The sequence below is a fragment of the Camelina sativa genome, chromosome 11 (genome assembly GCF_030686135.1).
Source record: "Camelina sativa cultivar CO46 ecotype springtype chromosome 11, ASM3068613v1".
Lineage (NCBI taxonomy): Eukaryota > Viridiplantae > Streptophyta > Magnoliopsida > Brassicales > Brassicaceae > Camelina > Camelina sativa.
The window spans coordinates 26,741,158-26,767,339 of NC_141890.1; the positions used below are offsets into that span (position 1 = coordinate 26,741,158).

Sequence of the window (26,182 nt, forward strand, 5' to 3'; positions counted from 1 at the left end):
TCTTTTGGAGGAAGGCCGATCACATATCATGCAAGGGAGACTGGAAGACGTAATCATTTGTCTTTCTAAAAGCGGCCAATAGATTTTCATGCAAGAAAAGCGGGGGACAAGGAAGAAGAATCTTATGCCAAGTGTTATTTTCGATTCCAACAAGTGTGATTCATGCAAACTCTCACCAAACCTCACACTTCCACTATAAATAAGAGCTCAAGGGAGCCATTTTCGTTCATCCCACCCTTAGACCAAAAATAAGAAAGTTAGAGAGAAGTTAGAGAATTAAGGAGAGAGTGTTCTTCCTTAGAAGCTTTTCTTTTCCGCGAGTAGCTAGCCGCGTCTGCTTGGGCCATTCCGCGTTGCTAGCTAGGGCTACAAGCCTGTATATTTGTTTCTTCCAGCCAAGTCCAGGTGAGTTTCGATGCATGTGATATGGCACATGATAGGTGGGGTTTTTAATTGTTTTTGCTTAGGATTTACGGGTTAAATCTAGTCATTTTCGTGGGTGTTGGGATAGATTCGATTCTTTTCTTCTAGATTGAATTCTAGATAGATAAGTCTCGTTTTCTTTGTTTCCTTGCATGTAGGTGAGGTTGTGTCTAGCACTTAGTCTCTAGATTTATTTCTAGTTTCTTTGTTGCTTGTTTCCGGTTGCATGTGGCTTGTGTGCTTTGCATGTTGTTATTGTTGCATGTTGCTTTGTGTGCATCGCCTGTTGTTGTTTGTAGCTTGCATGTAGCTTGTGTGCTCTGCAGGTTTGTTTGGTTGTGTGTTGAGGTTGTGTAGGAGAAGACTTCCCCAAGGCCGTAATCAGAGCGGATTACGAAGACTCGGAGAGACGGGGTTGCTTCCTAGGGCCGAGTACTACACGACGGTGTAGGCAAGAACGCCTGTAGAGAGGGACTCGCATGTGATGTTTTATGCTCGCGTGCCTTTGTGGCTGTGAGTATAGGTGTTCACGGGTATGGGGGAAGTAACGAAGTGATGAAGTGATGAAGTGATGGAGTGAAGGAATGAAGGGCCTTGAAGATGAAGAAGAGTTGTTAGCTTCCGCATGCGTATACTTTGATAGTATACTTGTTGCATGGCTAACTTGCATATTATCTTGCTTGTTTTTCTTGCATTTGGCTTGCATGTTGTAGTTGAGTGCTTCATGTAGCTGTTGTTAGTTAGCTTGGATGTTGTGTATTGCTTGCTGGGGTTGGGGTTGGGTTTGGTTTCTTGTTAGGTTTCCGAACTCACTGAGTGTTTTAGCACTCAAGACTCCATAATTTGTTTTGCCGGTAACCTTAGTGGGGAAAAAGCCTTAGAGGGAGCGCAGGACGTTAGGCCAGCCGATGTAGAATTGCATTGCCTTAGCAAATTGTTTTCCTTGTAAAATTTAAGTCATCGTAATTTGGCCTTAGGCTTGGCGCGATTTTTGTTTGAATGTTGTATGAACTTGTTTTATGAAGTACATAAAGTATGAAAGTTATTTTCATTAAAGTTGTGTGGTTCTAGCCTTGTCCGGGCCAACACAACGCACCAGGCCGCGAGGGTTGCAAAGCCTAAGTAGTCTCGGTCGCGGGTGGAATTGTGCTAGGGAAGTATGGTCGGGAAGTCTGCAGCTTTCGTCCCTCGACTGGACAACCTCGGCGCAGTTCCCATAGTGGCGTTCCGTGACTGTCTGTTGGCCGGTCCGGTCATCGGACAGTTCGGGAGCGTTACACACATAGTGCATCGACCGACGCAAATGCCGAGCATCGTTTTTCCCCGAAGCTTCTCGGCGGATCTCCGTTCCTGCAACCACAAGAATCGATCCCAACCCACAAGAAAGCTTCCTAACGCCTCATACACTTACCTTAGATAAGCCATGGTCATGCACTTACCTTTGCCAAGAAGTTTCTGAACTTTAAACAATCAAGAACACGCTCCTACGAAGCTCCTACAACGATCCCAGCTACAGATCTCTACAGGAACGCCTCCAAAAACTAGAACTCACCAAGAACGCTCAGGAACACTCAAGAACACTTTTTCTCCCTTCTTTTCTCTCAAAAACGGCTGAACTCGTCGAATGAGACAAAAAAACGGCTTAAGGTTTTTCCCTAACCCAAAACGCTGCGTTTAAATTAAACTCGTCCACAGGAAACAACCTTGCATCGACCGACGCACATAGTGCATCGACCGATGCAATCCCTAAACTGGGATTTCGGTTCGCGGATGTTACGATTCTCCCCCACCAATTTAGATTCGTCCTCAAATCTCAAACAATACTCAGCCAAGGACTCCCGTGCTACCGTCTCCACGGCCCGCACTCCTCCGACTGATCCACAGAAGGTCACCTCTAGGCGATAGACTCACGCTCCAGGCATTATTTGCTCTCGACTTTTGGACTTTTCTTTACTCATAGACCTAAACCTTGCGTTTTTATTGGCTCCTCATCAGACCTAAGTCTGCATTTCATAATGTTGGCTCCTCATCGGGCCTAAACCCGCATGCCAAACTGTATAAGGAAAAATCCAATACTCATCTCTCGGGTCGTCACCCTACAGCGCGCCTCCGAGTCGTCATCCGAAGTCGATATACCAACCATACTCCCAAGTCACAAAGTCTCCGAATATGACAGTGCTAGGAGAACCAAAGTCCCCCAAGAGTCGCGAGCAAACAATTCTGAACATGTCTGAGTCCTATCCCTATCCAGGTATCCTTCACGTGGCTCGCGTATGACATCACAATGTCCTACCAACCACATATCTCCTCACTGGAATACCTCATGACCACACAAGGATCATCACACTGCCCATCGGGCCGCCACAAAGGCCAAACAAATGTCCTTAACATGACCGCCACCAAGGCCAAACATATGTCCTAAACAGGACTGCCACCAAGGCCAAACAAATGTCATAAACAGGACCGCCACCAAGGCCAAAAAAATGTCCTAAAAAGGACCGCCACCAAGGCCACTCGTCCCGAAGGACCGTCACAAAGACCATTTGTCCCGAAGGACCGCCTCAACAGGCACTCTGGCTAAACAGCCTACCAAAAAGGCCACACTCTGGCTAAACAGCCCGCCACGAAAGCCACACATTGGCTACACAGCCCGCCACAAAGGCCACACAATGGCTAAACAGCCCGCCACAAAGGCTACACAACGGCTAAACAGCCCGCCACAAAGGCCACACAATGGTTAAACAGCCCGCCACAAAGGCCACACAAGCCCTCTCACAGGCTCTCCGCCACTAAAAAATGGACAAATTCTAACTCACATAAAACTTTCCATTTTTAGCACTTTCCACTTCTGGAAACTTTCAATTTATAGGACTTCCAAAACAGGAAACTTTGTACCCCAATCACCACCTCATCTTGTTACTTAGTCGCACAACCAACCACCCCAAGCGACCAAGTAAACAAGAGAGATGGGCTGAAATACTCCATTCCCGCTCCAGTCACGGATTACAGATGGGACCAGGCTAGGCAAGCTCAAGTCGCGGCTTGCTTCTCATACCACTTCTTAAACCTTGCCTTCATCCTCGCCTCAGGCTCCCAAGTCTGCTCTTCAACACCATCACAGTCCCAAAGGACTCTCATCAAAGGAATCTTCTTCTTCCAAAGTTCCTTGATCCTCCTTGATATATCATGGTTTTTGTTGTTTTTAACCATGCTATAAGTGTAGTTTTTGAGTCTTTTGATTTGTTTTCTAGGTTGTTTTTAGTCTTTATAGGTTTAGATACTCATTGGCACGGACCGATGCACTCTCAGCATTGATCGATGCAGCTGCCACAAACCAAACGGAAGTTGTTTCCACAAGCTTTAGACGATTTACAAAATTTGCCCAAGTTTCTCTTATTTGCAATTAAGGTCCAAGACGTGTTTTAGAATATTTATAGGATTTTTATGGTCATTGTTTAGACCTAAGTTTTATTCTGCAAACAAAAGAGATATTGAGAGCTTTGGGAGAGACATATCTGATTTCATCTATAGAGAGAAGATTCTTGAACTCCTTTCTTACTTCTTAATATCAATTGCTTATTATTCAGAAAAGATGCTTTGTTCTACATTGAATATGTCTGAGTAGTTTGTTTGTTAGGTTTAGGGTTTTTCATAGGGTTTTTATGGTGCAATTTAGATCTGATATTTTAGGATTCATTATCTTCTATGACCTTCATCTTAGGTTGTTCTTCATATTAATTCTTGATTGATCACCTAGAATTAATACTTAGGAAAATAAATTGATATGAGAATATAATTGATTTTCCTGATAAAACCTTTTGATGAACAAAATTATTTCTTGCAAAGAGATTTGATTTAATAAATTTGTGAACAATCTAAACTTGTTTTTAAAGCTGATTTTTAACCTTGAATTTTGCAAAGAGATTTGGATTTTCTGGTTTTAAATTTAGATAATATTTGCAGTCAAAACTGATTTATTTTACAAGAGTGTTTAGAGTTCTAGATCTGATTTTTAATTGCTTGAATCATATTATTTGACTGATTTAATATTTCATAAATTCCTGAGAATTTCCCTAGGCCTAACTCTTTGTTCCCTTGAATTTACAATACCTTTAATTTTTTTTTTGCATTGTTTTTAATTTAATAATTTGATTTAACATAATTAAAAGATCAATAAGTCTATTGTGTGATCTAGAGTCTCTGTGGATTCGACCCCTAGAATATTACAACTGCAAGGTTGTTAGTATCATTAGGGTATTACAATTTGAGCATATCAAATTTTGGCGCCGTTGCCGGGGACTCTTTTGATTCACCATTAGATTAAAGTCTTTGATTTTGTCTAGATTTTTATTTTTCTGTTTTACTCACACGCTTTTGTTTCTTTTCTCTTGTGTGTTTCAGGTATATGCCTAATCCGCACACCAGGAAAAATCAAACAGGTCCTACCTTGAATCTTACAAACCAAGAGTTAGGAAGACTAGAGCGTGACAACAAGAAAGCAGCCAAGTCAGCGAAGATGGTCAAAACAATCATATTGAGACCTGATGAGGCTGGAGTTTTGAGGGATCAATAGGGCAATGTGTACAACGACAATCATATTGAGACCTGATGAGGCTGGAGTTTTGAGGGATCAAGAGGGCAATGTGTACAACGAGCAAGGCCAGAAACTTGATGCTGAAGGACGAGTTGAGGATGATGCACGTGGCGTCGAGCGACGCAACGATGGCATCGATCGACGCAACCAGGAAGGCATCGATCGACGCAATGCTGGCATCGATCGACGCAATGTCGGAGCTGGTGCGAATGGAGCCAATTTGGACCTTCAGCCTAGACGGGACAACAATGGAGAGCTTGTCAAGACTCTTGCGGACTTCAACAGGCCAGACTTATTCTATGAGAACCGTTCCGCAATTGTCCCTCCTCCATTCCTAAGGAATGATTTTGAGCTGAAGCCTGCCTACTTTGCTCTTGTTGGCCAAAGACCATTCCAGAATTTGCCTCATGAGAAGCCTCAAGACCACATTGAGCACTTCAAAGATATTGTTACAAGCATCAAGGCTAATGGAGTCACTGAGGACTATCTCTACTGCAAGCTCTTCCCCTACTCTCTTGGTGGGGAAGCTTCTCTTTGGCTAAGACAACTTAAACCAGGATCTCTGACAACCTGGCATAACATCAAGGTAGCGTTCTTGAACTACTTCTACGATGATGCAATGTCTGATGAGCTGAGGATTAAGCTTTCAACCTTTAGACAAGGACCTGCTGAATCTTACAAAGCTGCTTGAGTGAGCTTTAAGGCATATCAGAGAGACTGCCCGCATCATGGGTTCTCAGAGGTTCAGTTCACTAGTATCTTCTTCAGCGGGATTGACTGGAGGTATCAGATGGCTTTCGATGCTGCTAGTGATGGGAATTTCAAGACAAGGTACCCAGATGAGGCTGAAAAGTTGATAGAGAGGCTAGCATCCAACAACAGTACTAAGAATGCGGACTTAGAACGGAAAATAGCACATGAAGGATATGATTCAAATCAGTTTGCTACAGGGAATGCCAAGCTGGATTCAGTGCATAACCTTCTTGTTGGAAAGAAGTCAGTCCATTATGCAGAAGATGTTGAGATCTTTGAGCCAGAGCAGGAGAATGAAAAAGAAGATGTCAACTTTGTGTATGTGAATCAAGGCCAAAGGTTTGGAAATCAGCAAGGCAACAGGTCTTTCAGTGGAAACAACCAGCGCAACAACTATCAGTCTAATTATACAAGCTTCATTCCTAAGCAAGATTATCAGAAACAACAACAGAGCAGTGGTTACACCAGGACCTATGGCAACTCCTCTTACCAATCTCCTCCTCCTAAGACAACTGAAAGTAGGATGGAGGCAATGCTTGAGCAGATTCTTCAGGGACAAGAGCAGTTGACAGTGACATTCAATGGGAAGATTGACAATGTCTATACTGAGCTTACTGGCAAATTTGATTCATTGAATGTCCAAGTTAAGAAGCTGGAGAACCAAGTTGCACAAAGTGCTGGAGCTATGAAAAGGCAAGAAGGATTTTTACCAGGCAGAACCGAATCAAATCCTAAGCACTCCTGCAATGCTGTGACCTTAAGGAGTGGTAAGCAATTACAGTCTGAAGCTGAGAAGAAGCAGAGATCCAAGGAATTGCAGGAACTGATTGATGAGGATGATGAGTTTGACGATCCGGAACCAGCATCGACCGATCTAGCTGCAAAGCATCGATCGACGCAACCCTCAGTGGTCGTAGAAGAATTGACTTTGCGAGACAGCATCGACCGATGCAATTCAAGCATCGACCGATGCAACGTCCAGACCGAGAAGGAAGTTACGAAATCTCCGATTCTAGTTGCTGAGAGAGTTTATAAACCCAAGGTTCCTTTCCCCAAGAATCCAATGAAGTCTAAACAAGAGCTTGATGATGCTAAGTGTAAGGCTATGATGGATAAACTTATTGTTGAGCTGACATTGATTGATGCGGTTAGAAGTTCTCCAATGCTTAGGAGATATGTTAAGAGGATGGTGACCAAGGATTTGAATGCTGAGCAGGGAGTAATGATGATTTCAGCCCAAGTCAGTGCCATCATTCAGAACAAGATCCCAGAAAAGCTTCCTGATCCAGGTAGTTTTGTTCTTGATTGTACAATCTTCAGTGAAAGGTTTGCTAGACCTTTGTGTGATCTTGGTTCCAGTGTCAACTTAATGCCTAGATCAGTAGCACTCAGCCTTGGGATGACAGATTTCCAACCCACCAAGATTACTCTTATCCTTGCTGACAGATCAATTCGTATTCGTGACGGTATTCTTGAAGATGTTCCAATTAAGATTGGTAATTGTTTGATACCTACTGATTTTGTGGTCTTGAAGTATGAAGAAGAGCCTAAGGATCCTTTAATCTTGGGAAGATCATTCTTAGCTCCTGCTGGAGCCATTATTGATGTCAAGAAAGAACAGATTGGTCTTAATGTTGAAGATTTGCAGATGCGTTTTGACATGGATAAGCTGGTTAAGAGGCCAACCATAGATGGTCAAACTTTTTATGTGGATACATTGTCTAATCTTGCTGAAGAGATTTTCAAGGAGCTGCATCCTGAAGATCCTCTTGAGAGAGCATTAGTTGCTTCTACTGAAGAAGCTGAACATTTAGATGACATTGCTGCTGGCTATGTCAAGCTACTAGATGCTAATGAGCAAGTAAAGAAGTTGGTTGCACAGGAGGAATTGGTTGGTACTTCTTCACAAGCTAAGAAACTATCTGATTGGAGTCTAGAGAAAGCTCCAAAACTTGATCTCAAGCCACTTCCTGCAGGTTTAAGGTATGCATTTCTAGGTGGGGATTCTTCTTATCCTGTTATTGTTAATGCTTCCTTTAAACAATACAGAGCTCAATTTATTGCTAAGCAATCTGCGCAAGTTTAACAAAGCTCTTGGCTATTCTCTTGATGATATTGCAGGGATTTCTCCGGACTTGTGCATGCATAGGATTCATCTTGAGGAGGGAGCTAAGACATCTATTGAGCATCAGAGGAGGCTAAATCCAAATTTGCAAGATGTTGTCAAAAAGGAGATCATGAAATTGCTGAATGTCGGGATTATCTACCCAATTTCTGATAGCAAATGGGTTAGTCCAGTTCATGTTGTTCCGAATAAGGGTGGAGTTACAGTGGTGAAGAATGACAATAATGAGATGATTCCGACACAGACAATCACCGGACACCGGATGTGCATTGATTACAGAAAGCTGAATGCCGCATCAAGGAAAGATCACTTCCCGCTGCCCTTCATTGACCAGATGCTTGAGAGGTTAGCTAACCATCCATACTACTGATTTTTGGATGGTTACTCTGGGTTTTTCCAGATCCCGATTCATCCCGATGACCAGGAGAAGACGACTTTCACTTGTCCATATGGTACTTTTGCATATCGCAGAATGCCTTTTGGTCTATGTAATGCTCCTGCGATATTTCAGAGATGTATGATGTCCATCTTCACAGACATGATTGAAGATTACATGGAGGTTTTCATGGATGATTTTTCTGTATATGGGTCTTCATTCAAGAGCTGTTTGGATAATCTCTGCAAAGTGCTGGCTAGATGTGAAGAGAAGCACTTAGTTTTTAATTGGCAGAAGTGTCATTTTATGGTTAGAGATGGTATAGTGCTTGGTCACAGGGTTTCAGAAGATGGTATTGAAGTTGACCGCACTAAGATAGAAGTGATGAAAGGTCTTCAACCACCAGATAGTGTGAAGTTGGTAAGGAGTTTTCTTGGACATGCCGGGTTCTATAGACGCTTCATCAAGGATTTCAGTAAGATAGCTAGACCACTTTCAGCTCTACTATGCAAGAATGTCAAATTTGAGTTAACTGATGAATGTCGTTTAGCCTTTGAACGGGTTAAGCAAGAGTTAGTGAGTGCTCCTATTGTTCAACCACCAGATTGGGATTTACCTTTTGAGGTAATGTGTGATGCCAATGATTTTGCAGTGGGAGCAGTGCTAGGACAGAGGAAGGATAAGAAACTTCATGTTATTTACTATGCTAGTAGAACACTTGATGATGCTCAAAGGAATTATGCAGCAACAGAAAAGGAGTTGCTAGCAGTAGTGTTTGCTTTTGAGAAGTCTCGTTCTTACTTGGTTGGATCAGAGGTGATAGTTCATACAGATCATGCTGCACTCAAATACTTGATGCAGAAAAAGGATGTCAAGCCAAGGTTATTAAGATGGATTCTTCTTCTTCAAGAATTTGACATTGAGGTTAAAGACAAGAAAGGGATTGAAAATAGAGTAGCTGATCATTTATCAAGGATCAAGATAGAAGATGATGTTCCAATTCATGATTCACTGCCAAAAGAGAATGTCTACTTTGTTGATATTGGTTCTCAAGTTACATTACTGCAGTCTTGGGAAATTTTGCAGAGTCGTGGCAATGCATCGATCGACACATCTGGTGCATCAATCGACACATCTGGTGCATCGATCGATGCTTCATCTCGATACGAACAGGACTTGGCGATTGCATCGACCGATACATCACTAAGCATCGATCGACACTTGGTTCAGGAATCGTCGGGTTATGAGTTTGACGACGACATAGCTGCTGTAACTACTTTTGATCAACCATGGTATGCTGATATAGCGAATTACCTTGCTGCTGAGGTGGAACCAGACAAGTTTACAGGGTATGCTAAGAAGAAGTTCTTGAGACATCTTCGGAGATACTATTGGGATGAACCTTACTTGTATAAGCATTGCAGTGATGGAGTTTACAGAAGATGTTTAGCAAAAACTGAGGTACCTGACGTGGTAATGAAGCTATGAGAAGCTTCGGGGTAATGAAGCTATGAGAAGCTTCAGAGTCAAACATAATATGGGACTTAAACCCGCCCACCAACAAGGTCCCCACACAAACCTCATGTGTTGAGAACCTAACACTTTATCATAGGATAACATAAAAATCTGAACTTACTAAGAATTCACAAAGATTAAGTACCAGAAATTATACATGTGATACCCCAACACTAGTCCCACCAGTCTCTACAGTCGTGTAAACCCGTGGCGCCTGCTCAATCCGTGCCACCTGCTACCCTCCCGGCTGCACCTGCTGCAACGCTGCCACTGCTACCGGCTGCAACTTGGGACAATAGGGCCTGATGTGCCCTGTCTCCCTGCAATGATAGCACACACGATCTGCTGCTGTCGAAGCGCTCCTCTTGGGACAGCTAGCAACCTTGTGATCCTTGCCTCCACACCCGAAGAATCTCGGACCACCCAGCCTCTATGTAGCCTCCCATCTCCACTTGGTTCCCTGTGCAGGCTTGCCGCCCCTGCTAGAAACCCATGATGTTGAGCCTTGCTAGGCTGGACTGATGGGCTAGCCGCCACTGACTGTGCACGGATATCCTCTTCAATCCATGTTGCAGTCTCAACCAGCTCTGCACGCGCAGCAGAACTCCGCCCTCTACAGTGAACTCTCAAATCGTCACGTAGGGCCCTCAAAAACCTCCTGATTTGAGCCTCCTCAGACTCCATATCCTGACCCCCATACCTGAGAAGTCGACTGAACTCCAAGTCAAGCTCCCGCACTGACCGAGCTCCCTGAGCTAGCTGAAGGAACTGCACCTCCAGCCTATCCAGTGCCTCTCTAGGGAAATACTTGCGGTTCAACTCCAAGACGAAGTCAGCCCAAGAAATCTCCCTCTGCACTCTCCTGGCTGCCACAGAACTCCACCACAACTGAGCATCACCAGTCAGATGGTGGACCCCAATGTCCACCCAAAACTCCTTAGAACATCTCAGAGTATGGAAGTTACGTTCCACACTTGTCTTCCACGCCTCCGCAGCGGTAGGATCAGTACCCCCCAAAAACTGCTCGGTACGAATATGGCCCATCTCTATCAGCATGCTGATATAACGAGAATGGACCCCCACATCCGCAGCCACTGGTTGTCGCTCCTTTGCCACCACTGGTGGCACTACCTGAGCTTGAGCCGGTGCCACTGGCGGCAACCGCTCTAACAACTGTGCCAGCAAACCCGCAAGGTCGACACCTGGGACTCCACCCACTAGGACACCCGCACCTGGGGCCCTAACATCACCGGCTACTGGAGCATCAACACCGCCCCCTCCGGCCACACTCACGGAATCCCCCTGGACACCCTGCGACTCACCAACACCCTCTGCTGTCACACTCTGGTCTTCGGTCTCACTAACCACTGGGGCTCTCCCCCTACCACGACCAGGTCCGCATCCACGACCACGACCACGACCAGCAACAACATCCTCTCTAACCATCTGCACTACCATGAACAGAAGGCTAAGCACACAATTAACATAACACAAAATCATAAACTCACCATGGAATCACACTATAGGCTTGAAGAGGATGTTCTAGGACTCCATGCCACACACAATTGACTAACTCACATAATCAATCAAGACATTCAATCCCAAGCATCACAACAGAAACCTAGTGAACCCAAACCTAGAACCGTAAGGGCTCTGATACCAAACTGAAATGACCTAACCCGTGTTTTTTTTTTAATAATAAATAATAAATAATAATAATAATAAACAACAACTAGTGGTCTCATACCCACTAGCCACCTAATCACAAGCACAACCAATAACAGAAAATAACAGATACCAATATCCAAACAATAATCCAATACTAATAACCAATAATCAAATATAACAATACTCCAATATCAAACAACAGGAAACAAGGAACCAGCAACCTAGCAAGTTCTAAAGACCCAACTCTAGCAACCTATCAATGCAAGACAACATCCAATCGAGTCCCTAGAACATCCTCCTCTTCATTGCCTTGATTCCACGATCACACTTTGCCCTTACTTGCATCACAAACACAAATTGCAATGCATAAGTATTTTATAAACACTCAGTAAGGCAATCTTCCCATCAACTGGGCTATACACACAAGCAATAGAGATACTCTAACCATCAAGCAACAATCAACAAACAAACCAGGCTTTGCATCGACCGACACAAGGGTTGCATCGACCGACGCCAACAGGGACAAGCATCAACCGACACAAGGTTCACTTCCATCGACCGACACAAGGTTCACTTCCATCGACCGACACAAGGTTCACTTCCATCGACCGATGCTTCCACTTGCATCGATCGACGCATGCTCGACAATACACGGAAACCCTAGTTGCATGGACCGATGCCTCCACATGGCATCGACCGATGCTCCTAGGTCAAGCTGTGCCGTCCTAGCACTGCATCGACCAACGCACATAGTGCATCGACCGACACACATGCCGAGCATAGTTTTTCCCCGAAGCTTCTCGCCGGATCTCCGTTCCTGCAACCACAAGAATCGATCCCAAGCCACAAGAAAGCTTCCTAACGCCTCATACAACATTCTAAAAATTCTAACAACACATAAACAAACAGATCAGAGAATCTCCAGCTTAGATAAGCCATGGTCATGCACTTACCTTTGCCAAGAAGTTTCTGAACCTTAAACAATCAAGAACACGCTCCTAGGAAGCTCCTACAACGATCCCAGCTACAGATCTCTACAGGAACGCCTCCAAACACTAGAAATCACCAACAACACTCAGGAACACTCAAGAAAACTTTTTCTCCCTTCTTTTCTCTCAAAAACGGCTGAACTCATCGAATGAGACAAAAACACGGCTTAAGGGTTTTTCCTAACCCAAAACGCAGCGTTTAACTTAAACTCGTCCGCAGGAAACCACCTTGCATCGACCGACGCACATAGTGCATCGACCGATGCAATCCCCAAACCGGGATTTCGGTTCGCAAATGTTACAGTGGACCACTCCCGGCCACGTGGCCATCCTATCTTTTGGACGCTGCGTTTTTATATTGGTCACGTGTTTAGGGTTTAGGAGGTTCCCTTGTTATGGTTAGCCTATTTAAAGGACCTAGACCTAAAAATGTAAAGGTATACTGGTAATAAAAATCAAAGTTGTTCTTTATCTCTCTCGTTTTCAGCAATTGAAACAAAACCCTAGAATCTTCTCGAACCGGGTTCGAAACCTTCTAGCTTAGCCGTATCACAAGGAGATCCATCCCTTGCGAGTTGCTACATCGATCCACCTTCGACCTTCATCATTTGAGTGTCTAACGAGTCGAGCATCTCCTCGTGAACCTCTTCCGCTTCTATCCTCACCGAACCGAGAGCCTAGCTAGGCGAGTATATCTTCGCAAACTTCTCTCCACCATTCCAATCGTTTGTTGGAGCTGTTCGAGTCTGTTTCCATCAGTTCGTGTTCCGAACGTACGTTCGTGGGTCACGGCCGTCGTACCCGGTCACATCAGTTGGTATCAGAGCCGAAAGTTCCTCGCAAGGTCGTATCTTTCCACTCTTTATGTTTCTTGTTTCCTTTCTCTAGTTTTAAGTCTTAGTGTTAAAGGTTTGTTCTTGCTGGGTTCGTTAGTGTTCTTGCGTGTTCTTAGTCTTGTTAAGTCTAGATCCTTAAAGTTGCTTCCTTTGTGTTTGTTCTTTGTTTTTGGTGGCCTAAAAACCATGTGTAGTGTTAGTAGACATAACGCGTAGAGTCAGTCGTTTGTTTGGTCATAGGATGTTGTCTTGTAGCCTTTTTGCTTTTGCTTTTACTTTTGCTTTTTCTTTTTGTCCCAACTATTAGCTGTCCAAGGAGTTTGTGTCGTGTTGATCTCATTGAACAGATAACCCACGCGTTTATATATTGTCTCGTAGGATTCGTCCGAACAGCCACGCGTCACGGATCGGCCGACGAGAACCACCACAGTTGTACAACGTTACCGTACGCCAGAGGATCTCTTGACCACCATCGCACCTCGTTCCAGCCGCCACTGGTACCATTTCTCTAACCATCCCATACAGAGACCTCCGTCTGTTCAGTACTTAGACCAAACGCCGCCGTCCGTACCATGGCCGATCAACAACAACTGGGACCAGGAGAGCCCCTTCCTCCACCTGAAATTGGAGCCGCATTAGCCGAGATACGTGCGCAAATGGCCCAACTTGGAGAACGACTTCAAAGGATCTAGATGGGCCAACGCCAAAACGCAGTTCGTGCACCACACGCTCCGAACCGGCAACAACGCCATGATCCCGATCCAGGAGGAACGTCTGACGAGGACGGCCAACAATACAGAAGTAGGCGTCACCACTATGAAGACGATGAACGCGACGATCGACCTTATCAGCCGGTGGAGCTAGGGCACAAGATCACCGCCCCAATGTTCGCCGGAAAGGTTGACCCGGAGGCGTATTTAGACTGGGAAGGGAGGATGGAGCACATATTCGCCAGTTATAACTACCCGGAGGTCAAGAAGATCGCCTTTGTCTTATCTCAATTCACGGATCATGCTCTTACATGGTGGGACCGGAGTGAAGCTGAACAGAGTAGAGACAGAGAACTAGCCTTACCACACAGGGAGGCCATGAAGAATGACATGAGGTGCCGCTATGTGCCATCATTGTACCACCGAGACCTCCAGCGAAGGTTCCGTAAACTCTCTCAAGGCGCCAAGAGCGTTGAAGAATACTACGAAGAGTTCAAACATCTCTGCAACCGTTTGTAGATTAACGAGAGCAAAGAAGGCATGATGGCACAGTTCCTAGACGGCCTTCAAGATCGAATAGCAAGGAAAGTAGAGCGAATGACATACAATTCGTTTGAAGAGCTCCTACATCTAGCGATGCAAGTCGAGCAACAAATCAAGAAGAAGATTAGTAGCACCAACCGTGCTTGCGTTCAAGGAACGCCAAGTTGGTAGCCTAACTCGTTGCCAACAGCCGGAGGTAGTCGCGGCCAGGATAAGCCCAAGGTCATTGTTGTTGACTCGCGGTTCAAGTCAAGGGAGTCGAACAGAGATGCACGTAACGAGCCGAGGCCGCAACAGGCCGAAGGGAGAAGTAGAGATATCGTTCGTTACAAGTATCAAGGTCGAGGGCACTATGCCCGAGAATGCCCTAACCCGCGCACCATGACCATTACCGCATCCGGAGAAATTGAGTCTGTGAATGGTGACGATCAAGACGAGCAGGACGACACCTTGGAGATCGAAGAAGTCGTGGTCGAGCCGGACAAAGGAGAACTACTCATGATCCGACGCGTCCTCAATACTAGCCAAGCACCGGACAATACGCATCAGAGAGACAACATTTTTCATACGCGGACTGCCAGCAGGTTGTTGTTTCAACAACATTGTCGGTCGACACCAGCAGGTTGTTGTGTGTTTGGGTCATAGAAAGACAGCTGGAGTTAGTTTTGGTCGAGTAGGGATCGACGAAAGTGATGTCTTGAGCGTCGGGGGTACTTGAGGAGTTGATAGTGAATTGGAGTAACTAGGGGAAGTGTTGACCGTGGCTGGACGGAATCAAATATTACAGTCCATCTCTCTTGTTACTCGGTCACTAGGGGTGGTTGGTTGTGCGACTCAGTAACTAGATGAGGTGGGGTTTGGTGTGTTTGTGGGAGTTTTTGTAAGGAGCGATTTCTATGTCGGTTGTCTCGTCAAAATTATGGGGTTTCCCGTTGATCCTCTGTGAGGATTGGGAATTCGGGTGCGATCGTTTCACTATGATTGCTTGATCTTGCTTTCCAAACAACCACTACAAAATAGAGCATAAAAATTAGAATCCGATGAATCATATAAAATACTATGATTATATTACCAAAAGTTGTCTTTGCTCATTTGCTCGTAGAATAAAAAATCATCGAATAAAAATATGATCATGTTTAACCAAGAAAATAAAATTGAATAACAATCACCACAACAAAAAAAACAAATAAACACAATTATTAATAATACTTTACCAATTTGATTTTTTTTGCTTTCTTCATCAACTTGTTCGTCCAATCTTGTTTTTGATATAAAAAAACATCCATGGTCCATGATAGGTAACCCTAAACCACAATCAAACAGTACAAAATGTGTAAAACTTTTGATATGGTTCAACATAATAATAAAAAATTATAGCAGCATAAAAATTAATCATGCAAAGCATATGGATAGTACATCAACATGAAAAAAAATCAAAATCATACAATAGTAAAGTTTATTTATTAGAACCAAAATAATACAAAAAGAAAAATTATACTCTCAAAACTATATGTTTAGCTTAATGAATCCGACTTCTACTGTTTTGGCTGAGCCTCTATATATATAGCTTAGAAATAAATTTGTCATAATTATCTTTACCATTTTAATATTTTTAAAAATAGAAATTTTTTTTAACGAATATTCGTAATATATTCTAATATTTATTTTCAATTTTTTTAAAGAGAGATATTGCATAAATATATTAGATTTCCGATTTTGTAAAACAAATTTTGTTTTTTTTTTTAATTTTCATTTTTTTAGAAAAATGGCAAAAAGGTCCAGAATAGATTTTTATTCATGGCAAAAGAGTAATCCTAGATCTTAGAATGAATGAGGTGCGTTTCTGCAATTCAAATATGAGAGAAAAGCTTGTCTAAAAATATTTGAAGTGCAAATTTTATTAAAGGTAAGGGAGTTTAATTTTTGTGAGAGTGAACGTGAGCTGATGTTCATATATTTTACCATGTTTTCCCTTAGTTTATTCACATCTTTTGCATCTTTTGCTAGCCATTTTCATCATTATTGTGTAGCTTTAGGACTAATCATGCATTAGAGTTTAGTTGCATTGCATTTGCATCTTTTCATGCATAAACAGGTGATTTTGGAGCTTAAGGAGCATGGAAACAATCCTGAGGAGAAGTGAAGCAATCTTGAAGGGAAAGCAAGAGAGTTAAGGCTGAAGAACCAAGGTCCAGAGTCCAACTCGACCAAGCACTCGACCGAGTGGGTAGATGGACTCGACCGAGTGGAGTGTGCACGAGAGAAGCCAGCTCGACCATGGACTCGACCGAGCACTGGTCGAGTTGACCGAGCCGTTGACTACTTTGACTTTTTCTATTTTTAGGGCTACCACCTCCTCACCTATATAAGGCCTTGTACCTGCAGCCACCAAAGGGTGCAACTTTTTAGATATTCCCTAAACCTAGTTTTTACCTTTTCAAGTTTTATTCCTTTTGCATTTTTATTTTTAAGATCTTGTACTTCCTTAGGAAAGAAGACTAGATTCTTATATTTTGTTGGTTCTATAACTTTCAAGATATTGAGAATTTGAGTTTCATCCTTTCATCAATATTGAAGATCTTTGTTTAATCTTTCTAATAATGCAAGTTTCAATATTTTCTGGGTTTTTGACTTTGATCACCATGTATTGTTGTGAGTAGTTTCCTTAGGATCTTGAGGATGGGTTAGGATGGATTGATCTTGTGGTTTGTGTGACTTGGTCAAGCTTGATTGTTGTAAATCTCTTCTAGGGTAGATGATCTTAATGTTGATTCTATATCTGAGAGGGTAGAGTCTGATTTCAAGCTTCTTAGCATCACACCAATGTTTAGGAAGCATAGATAAGGCTAGATCTAGAGCTTACCATTAGGCTTGCTAAGAGATTAGAGGTCTTGTTTAGTTTGAGATGTATTGCTTAATGCCTGCTTGTGTAGATTCTTTACTGTGCGAGAACAAGTCTAGAATTGCATAGGTTTGATTGTTTCTTGACCATGAGAGTGGGAGAAACTTGTCTTAGATTAATATGTCTAGAGGTTAGCTCAAAGTTAGCTTGAGATTTGTTGACCAAGTTAGATAACCACAATGATTAGTCCATCCCATGAATCCATCCTCAGGACCTTCTTTGTTTATTTAAATCTTAGTCTTAATCCTGTTGCTTGCTTGTTGTTTGATTGGATTTAGCATTACTCTGTTTTTATTGCATTGCTCTGTTTCTGCATCTAGTCTAGCTCGACCACCCACTCGACCTACACTCGGTCGAGTGCTGCTCGAGTTCATCCCCAGAACTCTGTGTCTATGATTTGTGTTTGTCTTGTTTCATTCCTGTTTCATTCCAGTTGCATACATTTAGTTTTCAGTTCATTAATTATCTTGCATTAGTTCATTAGTAGTAGTCTCTGTTTCTGTTCTTGCTTTATCACTGTTTCAATCATTTAGTTTCATCTGCATCTAGTTGTTAGCTCTTGTAGTTTATTTTCTGCACTTTACATTTTCTTCCTAGGATTGTTAGTGACAAACAATCTTTACATTTGTCTTAACTTAGATTCATATGCATATCTTAATTGTTCACAAACACTCATTTTGGATTGATACCTCTTGTACTGCAATAGCATAAGGGGAATTGAAACACCCACCCATCATTCCATTCATATCTCACCATTGCATACATCATCATTCACACACCACAATATAAATCTTGTTTCAATTTGGCGCCGTTGCCCATTTGAGTGTGTTTTGTGACATTTAGGATCATTATTAGTCTAAGATTAAGTTCGTTTATCCACTTGTTCACTACTGATCTCGTTTCTTCTACTGCTTGTCTGTGATTGAGTTTCAGGCACCAGCTCGACCACCAACTCGACCACCACTCGACCGAGCTGTGATCGAGCACTTTATCGAGCCAGAAGCCGGATCCAAATAGCCCTTACTTCCCAGTCGACTCGACCACCCACTCGAGCCTGCGCTCGACCGAGTACCTGTTCGAGTCAGTAATGATGTACCACAACAGTATGTTCAATTACATACCCATGCAACATCAACCAGTCTACCAGACTGAATTGTATCCCTCTCCATGGTTCCAGACCTCACAAGCTCAAGAACCTGACTTAAGAGCTATGATGCAACAACTGTTGCTTGGGCAAGCCACTAAGCAGATTGAGGAAGCAAGACAGTTTGCTGAGCTGCACCAAACGTTGAATTCTTATTCTACTGGACTGAATAACCAGTTGGAGAGACTGAGCTCTACAATCACGAACATGGAGAGTTGCATGGCTTCTACTTCCTCTCCTACACCAAACCAACTTCAACACCCAAGGGAATGCACTGCTAAGGCCATTCATCTCAATGAGACAGTTGTCACTGAGGACAGTGAAGTCCAAGTTTGGGGGAAGTCATCAGTTACTGAAGCCCCAAGTGACATTTGTGCAAAGGAAAAAGAGGTCGACATTGCACTCGACCAGGAACTCGAGCAGCCACTCGACCGAGTGCATGCTCGAGTGGTCGATCGAGCTGGAGACTCCGAAGCTATCAAACCTGTTAAGTACATTCCTCCTGCTTACAAACCTCCACTACCATTCCTAGGACGTTTCAAAGCACAAAAGCTGAAAGAACTCAGAGAAATTATTGAGAAAAGGGAACAATTGGCTTTGCAACAAGAGAAGGAGTTAGCTTTACAACAAGGGGAAGTCATTGAGAAGGAAGAAGTCATGGCTTTGAAGGGAGAGGTTGTGATTGAAAAGAAGAAAGTGAGGGCCATTCAACAGGAGGTTGTCATTGAAGAGAAGGAAGCAGAGAGAGGAGCAGCTTTGGAACAATATGCCCCATATCCTCTCTACAAAGGCATGTCACTTGACATATCCAAGCAGAAAGCTCATAATCAAAACAGGAGAGATCAAGAAGAGATTGGGACAGCTATTGTACCAACAAAACTTGAAGATCCAGGTGCATTCAATCTACCTTGCTCCATCAGCTACCTTCACTTCAACAAATGCTTGTGTGATCTTGGAGCATCTGTTAGTGTCATGCCCTACTCTATAGCAGAAAAGCTTGGACACATTGAATTCAAGCCAAGCAATCTCTACATAAGTCTAGCTGATGGTTCACACAAAGATGTAGTTGGTAAATTGGAGAGCCTCCTAGTCAAGATAGGCAAGGCAAGAATTCCCACTGATTTCATCATAATAAAGATGGATAAGGAGGTAGAGGATCCAATCTTGCTTGGGAGACCATTCCTTGCCACAGCAGGAGCAATCATTGATGTTAAGGAGGGGCTGATAAGGTTGAACATATCTGAAGGTTTGACCATGAACTTTGATATTACAAATCCATCTAACCTACCAACCATTGGAGGTCAACCATTTAAGATTGAAGATAAGGATGATTTTGGGGTTTTGAGAGAAGAAGAGACTTCAAAAGCTAAGGTCTCATCTCATGAAGAATTAGTTCAACATCTCAAGGATTCAGTTCAAGTGTTAGCTGGTTTAGTGAAGGGTCTTCAAGTTCAGCTCACCAAGAGGTCTTTGAAGAAGGCAAGACCAAGACTCAAGTTTAAGAAGAAACATGGTTCAAGTGCTAAAGAAGTAGTGATCAAGAAGGAACACCAAGGTTACCAAGTAGAACCAGGGGGAATTTCATCACCTCCTTGGAATCGAAACCAAGCCTGAATAGGCATCAAAAGTCAAGCTTAGTGACTCTAAACAAGCTCACTAGGGAGGAAGTCCCTAAGGTATCCATGTACATATTGTTTAAGGTTTTTGGTATTTTGATTTTTGTTTTGGTATTTTCATGATCAGGGAAGCAAGGGAGGCCAGATAGAAGAGGAAAAGAAGACTCGGCAGCCAGCTCGACCCCCCACTCGAGCACGCACTCGACCGTGTCACGGTCGATTGGCATTGTCGAGCTGCCCCAATCACCTTCCTCCAGTCACCAGCAGGACCCCAGCTACAACTTTGATAGTATGCAGGAGGATGTGGACAGCTTCTTCTCCAATCCTTGAGGTAACATTATCACCTTACCATTGTACATACCATAGCATTTCATATGTTGTGTTTTGTTTTAACTCTTGAATCCTCAAGCAAATTTCTTTCACACAAGGGACTGTGTGATTTAAGTTTGGGGGAGGGTTTGAGATAGCATTTGATGTTGTGTTTTGTTTTCTTATTTCAAATTTTTATCATCATCATGTTAGCACTTGCATAATCATCTAAGGCATAGAAAAACCCTAAAAATTTGAAAATTTTTGCAAAAATCTTTATAAAAAAAAAAAAGAGTGTTCATGTAGTTTGCACTGCACATTAGGATCTTGTTTAGCATGTTTCATGTAGGATTGTATAGTATTTGCATTAGGGATCTATGATGAGTATTCCCTTGTTAACTTGTTTATTCACTAGACTAGGATCAATGCCCAAGTTAATAGTACTTTGATGCTAGTTGAGTGGTTAGAAGCATAAGATTGAACCAAGCCTTGAATTCCTGAATTGCATTTGGTCTAAATTGAAGCATGTTATGATTTGATGCCATTTCCTATCTATAAGAACCTAATATTGACTGTTAATTATCAATGTATGCATTGCTTTAAACTCATGGATACCATATACTTATTTGAATCATCTTACTCCTTTGACCACTCTTGTTGATCCGAGTAGCTGATTTCACTTTTAAATCAGTTTCCCTACCCCTAACCAAACCTTCTTTCAAGCCATGTTTATTCTTGTGTGTGTGAGGCCTATTTTTGGGATTGAGCTTGGTAGAAAGTGTTAGGTTTGAACTGACAAGAGTAAAACCTTGTGTAGTTCTAGTTTGCATTTTTCAAACTAGATAGGACTAGGTGGTTCACTTGTTGGGTTTGGGACTTGGCTGTCATGAAAAGAAAAGAGGAAAAAGAGAAAGAAAAAGTTAGAGTCTTTAGGAGGGGAATGTGTTTAAGAAAATTTAAAGTCTAGTGAAAGAATGGGAAGAATAAGGTTGTTTAAAGATGGTTCTAGTTAAAGAAAAGAAAGAAAGGAAAGAGAAGTCTAGCAAAATGCTTATATGTCTTAAGAATAAGAAGAAAAGAGAACCATAGCAAATAAGTAAGAATCCCCCATTCCACTAGAAAGATCAATTAAGAAACCTCTCCTAAGACTTTAAAACCAAAAGAGAAAAGGGTGAAAAAGAAGAAAAGAAGTTAAAGGGTAGCACCAGGATCATTTGGGTTTAGATTGATAGGATAAACACTTTGGGTACCTTTGGGTAGACAAGGCTTTATTCTTGTATGTGTCTAAGTGTTCTTACCTTTAGCATTCTTCTAAAGCTCAATCCATTTTTTTTTTTATGAGAGAACCTTGATATTGATAAGCCCTACTCTAAAAAGAGACCATCATTGTCTCTAAACCTTTTACTGCCAAGCCAAATGAGTTTAAGCATTGCATAGAATTGATTCATGTTCTTGATTAATGAATGTTAAAGGAAATGGTTGATTTGAATGCATGTGGATGTCTAAGGCTCAAATCAGTGAAGGTTGTGATATGCTTGTCTAAAGTCTTTAGGTATAGCTCATTCAACTTGCATCATAGTACTAGTAACTTGGACATTGATTCTAGATAGTCTATTTGCAAGCTTTAGGAGCTGAGATCCCACTTTCAAACCTCATCTACCTTCTTATGTCTTGTTTATTTGCTTGAGGGCAAACAAAGACTAAGTTTAGGGGTGTTGATGTTCATATATTTTACCATGTTTTCCCTTAGTTTATTCACATCTTTTGCATCTTTTGCTAGCCATTTTCATCATTATTGTGTAGCTTTAGGACTAATCATGCATTAGAGTTTAGTTGCATTGCATTTGCATCTTTTCATGCATAAACAGGTGATTTTGGAGCTTAAGGAGCATGGAAACAATCCTGAGGAGAAGTGAAGCAATCTTGAAGGGAAAGCAAGAGAGTTAAGGCTGAAGAACCAAGGTCCAGAGTCCAACTCGACCAAGCACTCGACCGAGTGGGTAGATGGACTCGACCGAGTGGAGTGTGCACGAGAGAAGCCAGCTCGACCATGGACTCGACCGAGCACTGGTCGAGTTGACCGAGCCGTTGACTACTTTGACTTTTTCTATTTTTAGGGCTTCCACCTCCTCACCTATATAAGGCCTTGTACCTGCAGCCACCAAAGGGTGCAACTTTTTAGATATTCCCTAAACCTAGTTTTTACCTTTTTAAGTTTTATTCCTTTTGCATTTTTATTTTTAAGATTTTGTACTTCCTTAGGAAAGAAGACTAGATTCTTATATTTTGTTGGTTCTATAACTTTCAAGATATTGAGAATTTGAGTTTCATCCTTTCATCAATATTGAAGATCTTTGTTTAATCTTTCTAATAATGCAAGTTTCAATATTTTCTGGGTTTTTGACTTTGATCACCATGTATTGTTGTGAGTAGTTTCCTTAGGATCTTGAGGATGGGTTAGGATAGATTGATCTTGTGGTTTGTGTGACTTGGTCAAGCTTGATTGTTGTAGATCTCTTCTAGGGTAGATGATCTTAATGCTGATTCTATATCTGAGAGGGTAGAGTCTGATTTCAAGCTTCTTAGCATCACATCAATGTTTAGGAAGCATAGATAAGGCTAGATCTAGAGCTTACCATTAGGCTTGCTAAGAGATTAGAGGTCTTGTTTGGTTTGAGATGTATTGCTTAATGCCTGCTTGTGTAGATTCTTTACTGTGTGAGAACAAGTCTAGAATTGCATAGGTTTGATTGTTTCTTGACCATGAGAGTGGGAGAAACTTGTCCTAGATTAATATGCCTAGAGGTTAGCTCAAAGTTAGCTTGAGATTTGTTGACCAAGTTAGATAACCACAATGATTAGTCCATCCCATGAATCCATCCTCAGGACCTTCTTTGTTTATTGAAATCTTAGTCTTAATCATGTTGCTTGCTTGTTGTTTGATTGGATTTAGCATTACTCTGTTTTTATTGCATTGCTCTGTTTCTGCATCTAGTCTAGCTCGACCACCCACTCGACCTACACTCGGTCGAGTGCTGCTCGAGTTCATCCCCAGAACTCTGTGTCTATGATTTGTGTTTGTCTTGTTTCATTCCTGTTTCATTCCAGTTGCATACATTTAGTTTTCAGTTCATTAATTATCTTGCATTAGTTCATTAGTAGTAGTCTCTGTTTCTGTTCTTGCTTTATCACTGTTTCAATCATTTAGTTTCATCTGCATCTAGTTGTTAGCTCTTGTAGTTTATTTTCTGCACTTTACATTTTCTTCCTAAGATTGTTAGTGACAAACAATCTTTACATTTGTCTTAACTTAGATTCATATGCATATCTTAATTGTTCACAAACACTCATTTAGGATTGATACCTCTTGTACTGCAATAGCATAAGAGGAATTGAAACACCCACCCATCATTCCATTCATATCTCACCATTGCATACATCATCATTCACACACCACAATATAAATCTTGTTTCATGAGCCATATTGACTACTCCTTTAATATATTAGATGATATAGTTTTAGTTTACTTATTTTGAATAAATTAAAAATCCAAAAAAGTATCATCAACAATAAAGAGATCTATATAATTTTATTCAAAATTCAGATGATGATTATACTAAATATAATAATATTATTTAATTGTTTCATTATTTTTAAAAATTATGAATTTAATTTAAAATCGAATTATTTTCAAATTAATATTAATTTAATTTATAGTATTTGAAATTAATTTATTTACATAATGTTTAAATAAATTAATGGATATTATGGTAAAGATTTAATTCAATATTGTAGTTTTAAATTACTATAAAATTGAATGTATATTCCAACTTTCTTATAAAATTTAGTGTATTTCCAAGATTCGTGTTTGAAAATTTTAGAAAACCTCTTTTGGAAATTATAGAACAATCTAGGCTTCTTGTATTTGAACAAAATCTACGATCAACAGTTATGGACTGGGACCATATCTTATAGATTTCAGTACTTAACAATTTTCTTAACAAACGATCAAATAAGGAATGTCTCTAGAATTAGTAGGATTGATGTTTATTATTCATGTAATACTGGAAGAGAAAAATAAAAATTTCATGTTACAAAGCAGAGATATGACAATACTCTATAGGTAAATATCATGTCATTCATTTTCGCTTAAGCAACATAAAATAGTTCACATGTTTCTTACACTCTTTAAAATCAATAGGATACTTGGTGAGTTTCTTAGCTAAACGATCAAATAGCTCATCGACCACACCTTGACCGAAGTGTTCTTTAATGATCGTATAGAAAATAGCTCTAAACATGGAAGTCATGAACTTGTTGGATAATGGGATATCCTCCAATGGATGACTTATAATTTCCATCATCTCCAAAGTAAAGCTTCTATATTGCTCAATCTCTCTCTGTAGTTCACTAAACTGCGGAAAATACACGGGAATGCTGAACAGCTCAATCGCTTCCACGCTTGTTACACCCTACAATGGAAAACACAACTACTTTACTAGCAATCTCGCATTTATCATTGTATTATTTATATATTGCTAAATCATATTAAAAAGATGCTAGACATATAAATAACATAAGAAAGTGACTGTAAAATTTTGAATTAGGAAATCTCTTGAAGTCCTTGGATTAATTGTTCTTACCAATTTAGCCATATCCATAAGACAATCACCGATCATGTCTACCACCATACCCTGCCATGTCTCAAAATGGGGGACACCATCAGGCAAACATTGTCCTAAAATAATCATCAATCCTTCTGGAACAATTTCTTCGGCTCTAGCTTCAAGAAAACCCCTCATGTCTTTTGTGAACTGGACCTTGTAAGCTTTTGTCACATCTTCTATTAAATTATTACAATGGATGTAATATTTGTTCCAAGCCAGAGATTTCTTGTCACATACATGTTCAGGGATTTCTGAAAGCCAGTGAGTCGCGTAGGAAGTATGACCGATGTGGATGCTGTTTCTTGGTAACACTCGGCCATAGAAGGAGCCTGGAACACCGAAAGAGAAATATTCTCCTTTAGAGGAAGGAGGTTGGGTTCTAAAGAGTGTGTTGAAGTCATTGTTAGGCTGATCATTGAAGAATACTTGGAACTCAAGAGGGACAAGACGATTTTCATGGGTACTTTTCACACCGTCAATGATATATTGAACAGCATGAAACGTGTTAGGTCCAATAGAACAACCAAAATCAGCAATGTTTAAAGTATTAAGATCAGACTTTAAATTCAAGAGATCAAATTTTTCCAAGATGTATCGCCTTGTTTTTTCTTCATTGCCATCTATACATGCTTTCTGTATCAAGAATATAATATTAAGTAATTAACATGGATTTATCCCCAAAAAAAATCTCAAGATATGGCTGAATTCGAATAACATGACATAACTTAGTATGAAGAATAAAATAATCCCAGTCATATATTCACATCAAAAAATAAAGAGAAATTACGTAACATACTTGATATGAAGAATTATAGATGTAACTGTGTTGATCGTCACCGCTGCTCATCGGGTACGAGTGAGAAGACGTTGACATTGCTCTGTGTTTACTACCCAAGAGCTCAAAATATTTAAAAGTTCGCTATGTAAGTTTGAATATTTGAGTAAAGAGATAAATGCAAGATTTATATATAAGGAAGTTTGGAACAATTCTACATTCAATAAGTCAAATGT

General features: G+C 41.2%; 1 protein-coding gene and 1 non-coding gene across 2 annotated transcripts; both read right to left on the minus strand.

The window, feature by feature from the left end:
- Positions 1-5,645: 5,645 nt before the first annotated feature.
- On the minus strand, positions 5,646-5,752 carry LOC147934440 (small nucleolar RNA R71). The gene has a single exon (XR_015573453.1). It is a non-coding gene; the product is annotated as a small nucleolar RNA R71 (small nucleolar RNA).
- Positions 5,753-24,620: 18,868 nt separating this feature from the next.
- LOC104724157 (putative S-adenosylmethionine-dependent methyltransferase At5g38780) lies at positions 24,621-26,167 on the minus strand. The gene is made up of 3 exons (XM_010442604.3): positions 25,968-26,167; positions 25,148-25,804; positions 24,621-24,976 (listed from the first exon to the last, which is right to left on the minus strand). Exons 1-3 carry the CDS (start codon positions 26,043-26,045, stop codon positions 24,644-24,646), a joined length of 1,068 nt encoding a protein of 355 aa, XP_010440906.1. The 5' UTR covers positions 26,046-26,167; the 3' UTR covers positions 24,621-24,643.
- Between the last annotated feature and the right edge of the window lie 15 nt (positions 26,168-26,182).

Excerpts from the sequence above, each read along its gene's own strand:
- LOC104724157 (XM_010442604.3), bottom strand. The coding sequence starts at position 26,045 with ATGTCAACGTCTTCTCACTCGTACCCGATGAGCAGCGGTGACGATCAA. Across the intron at positions 25,805-25,967 it reads TCTATAATTCTTCATATCAA|AAAGCATGTATAGATGGCAA; the intron begins GTATGTTACGTA and ends TTCTTGATACAG. Across the intron at positions 24,977-25,147 it reads TTATGGATATGGCTAAATTG|GGTGTAACAAGCGTGGAAGC; the intron begins GTAAGAACAATT and ends TTTCCATTGTAG.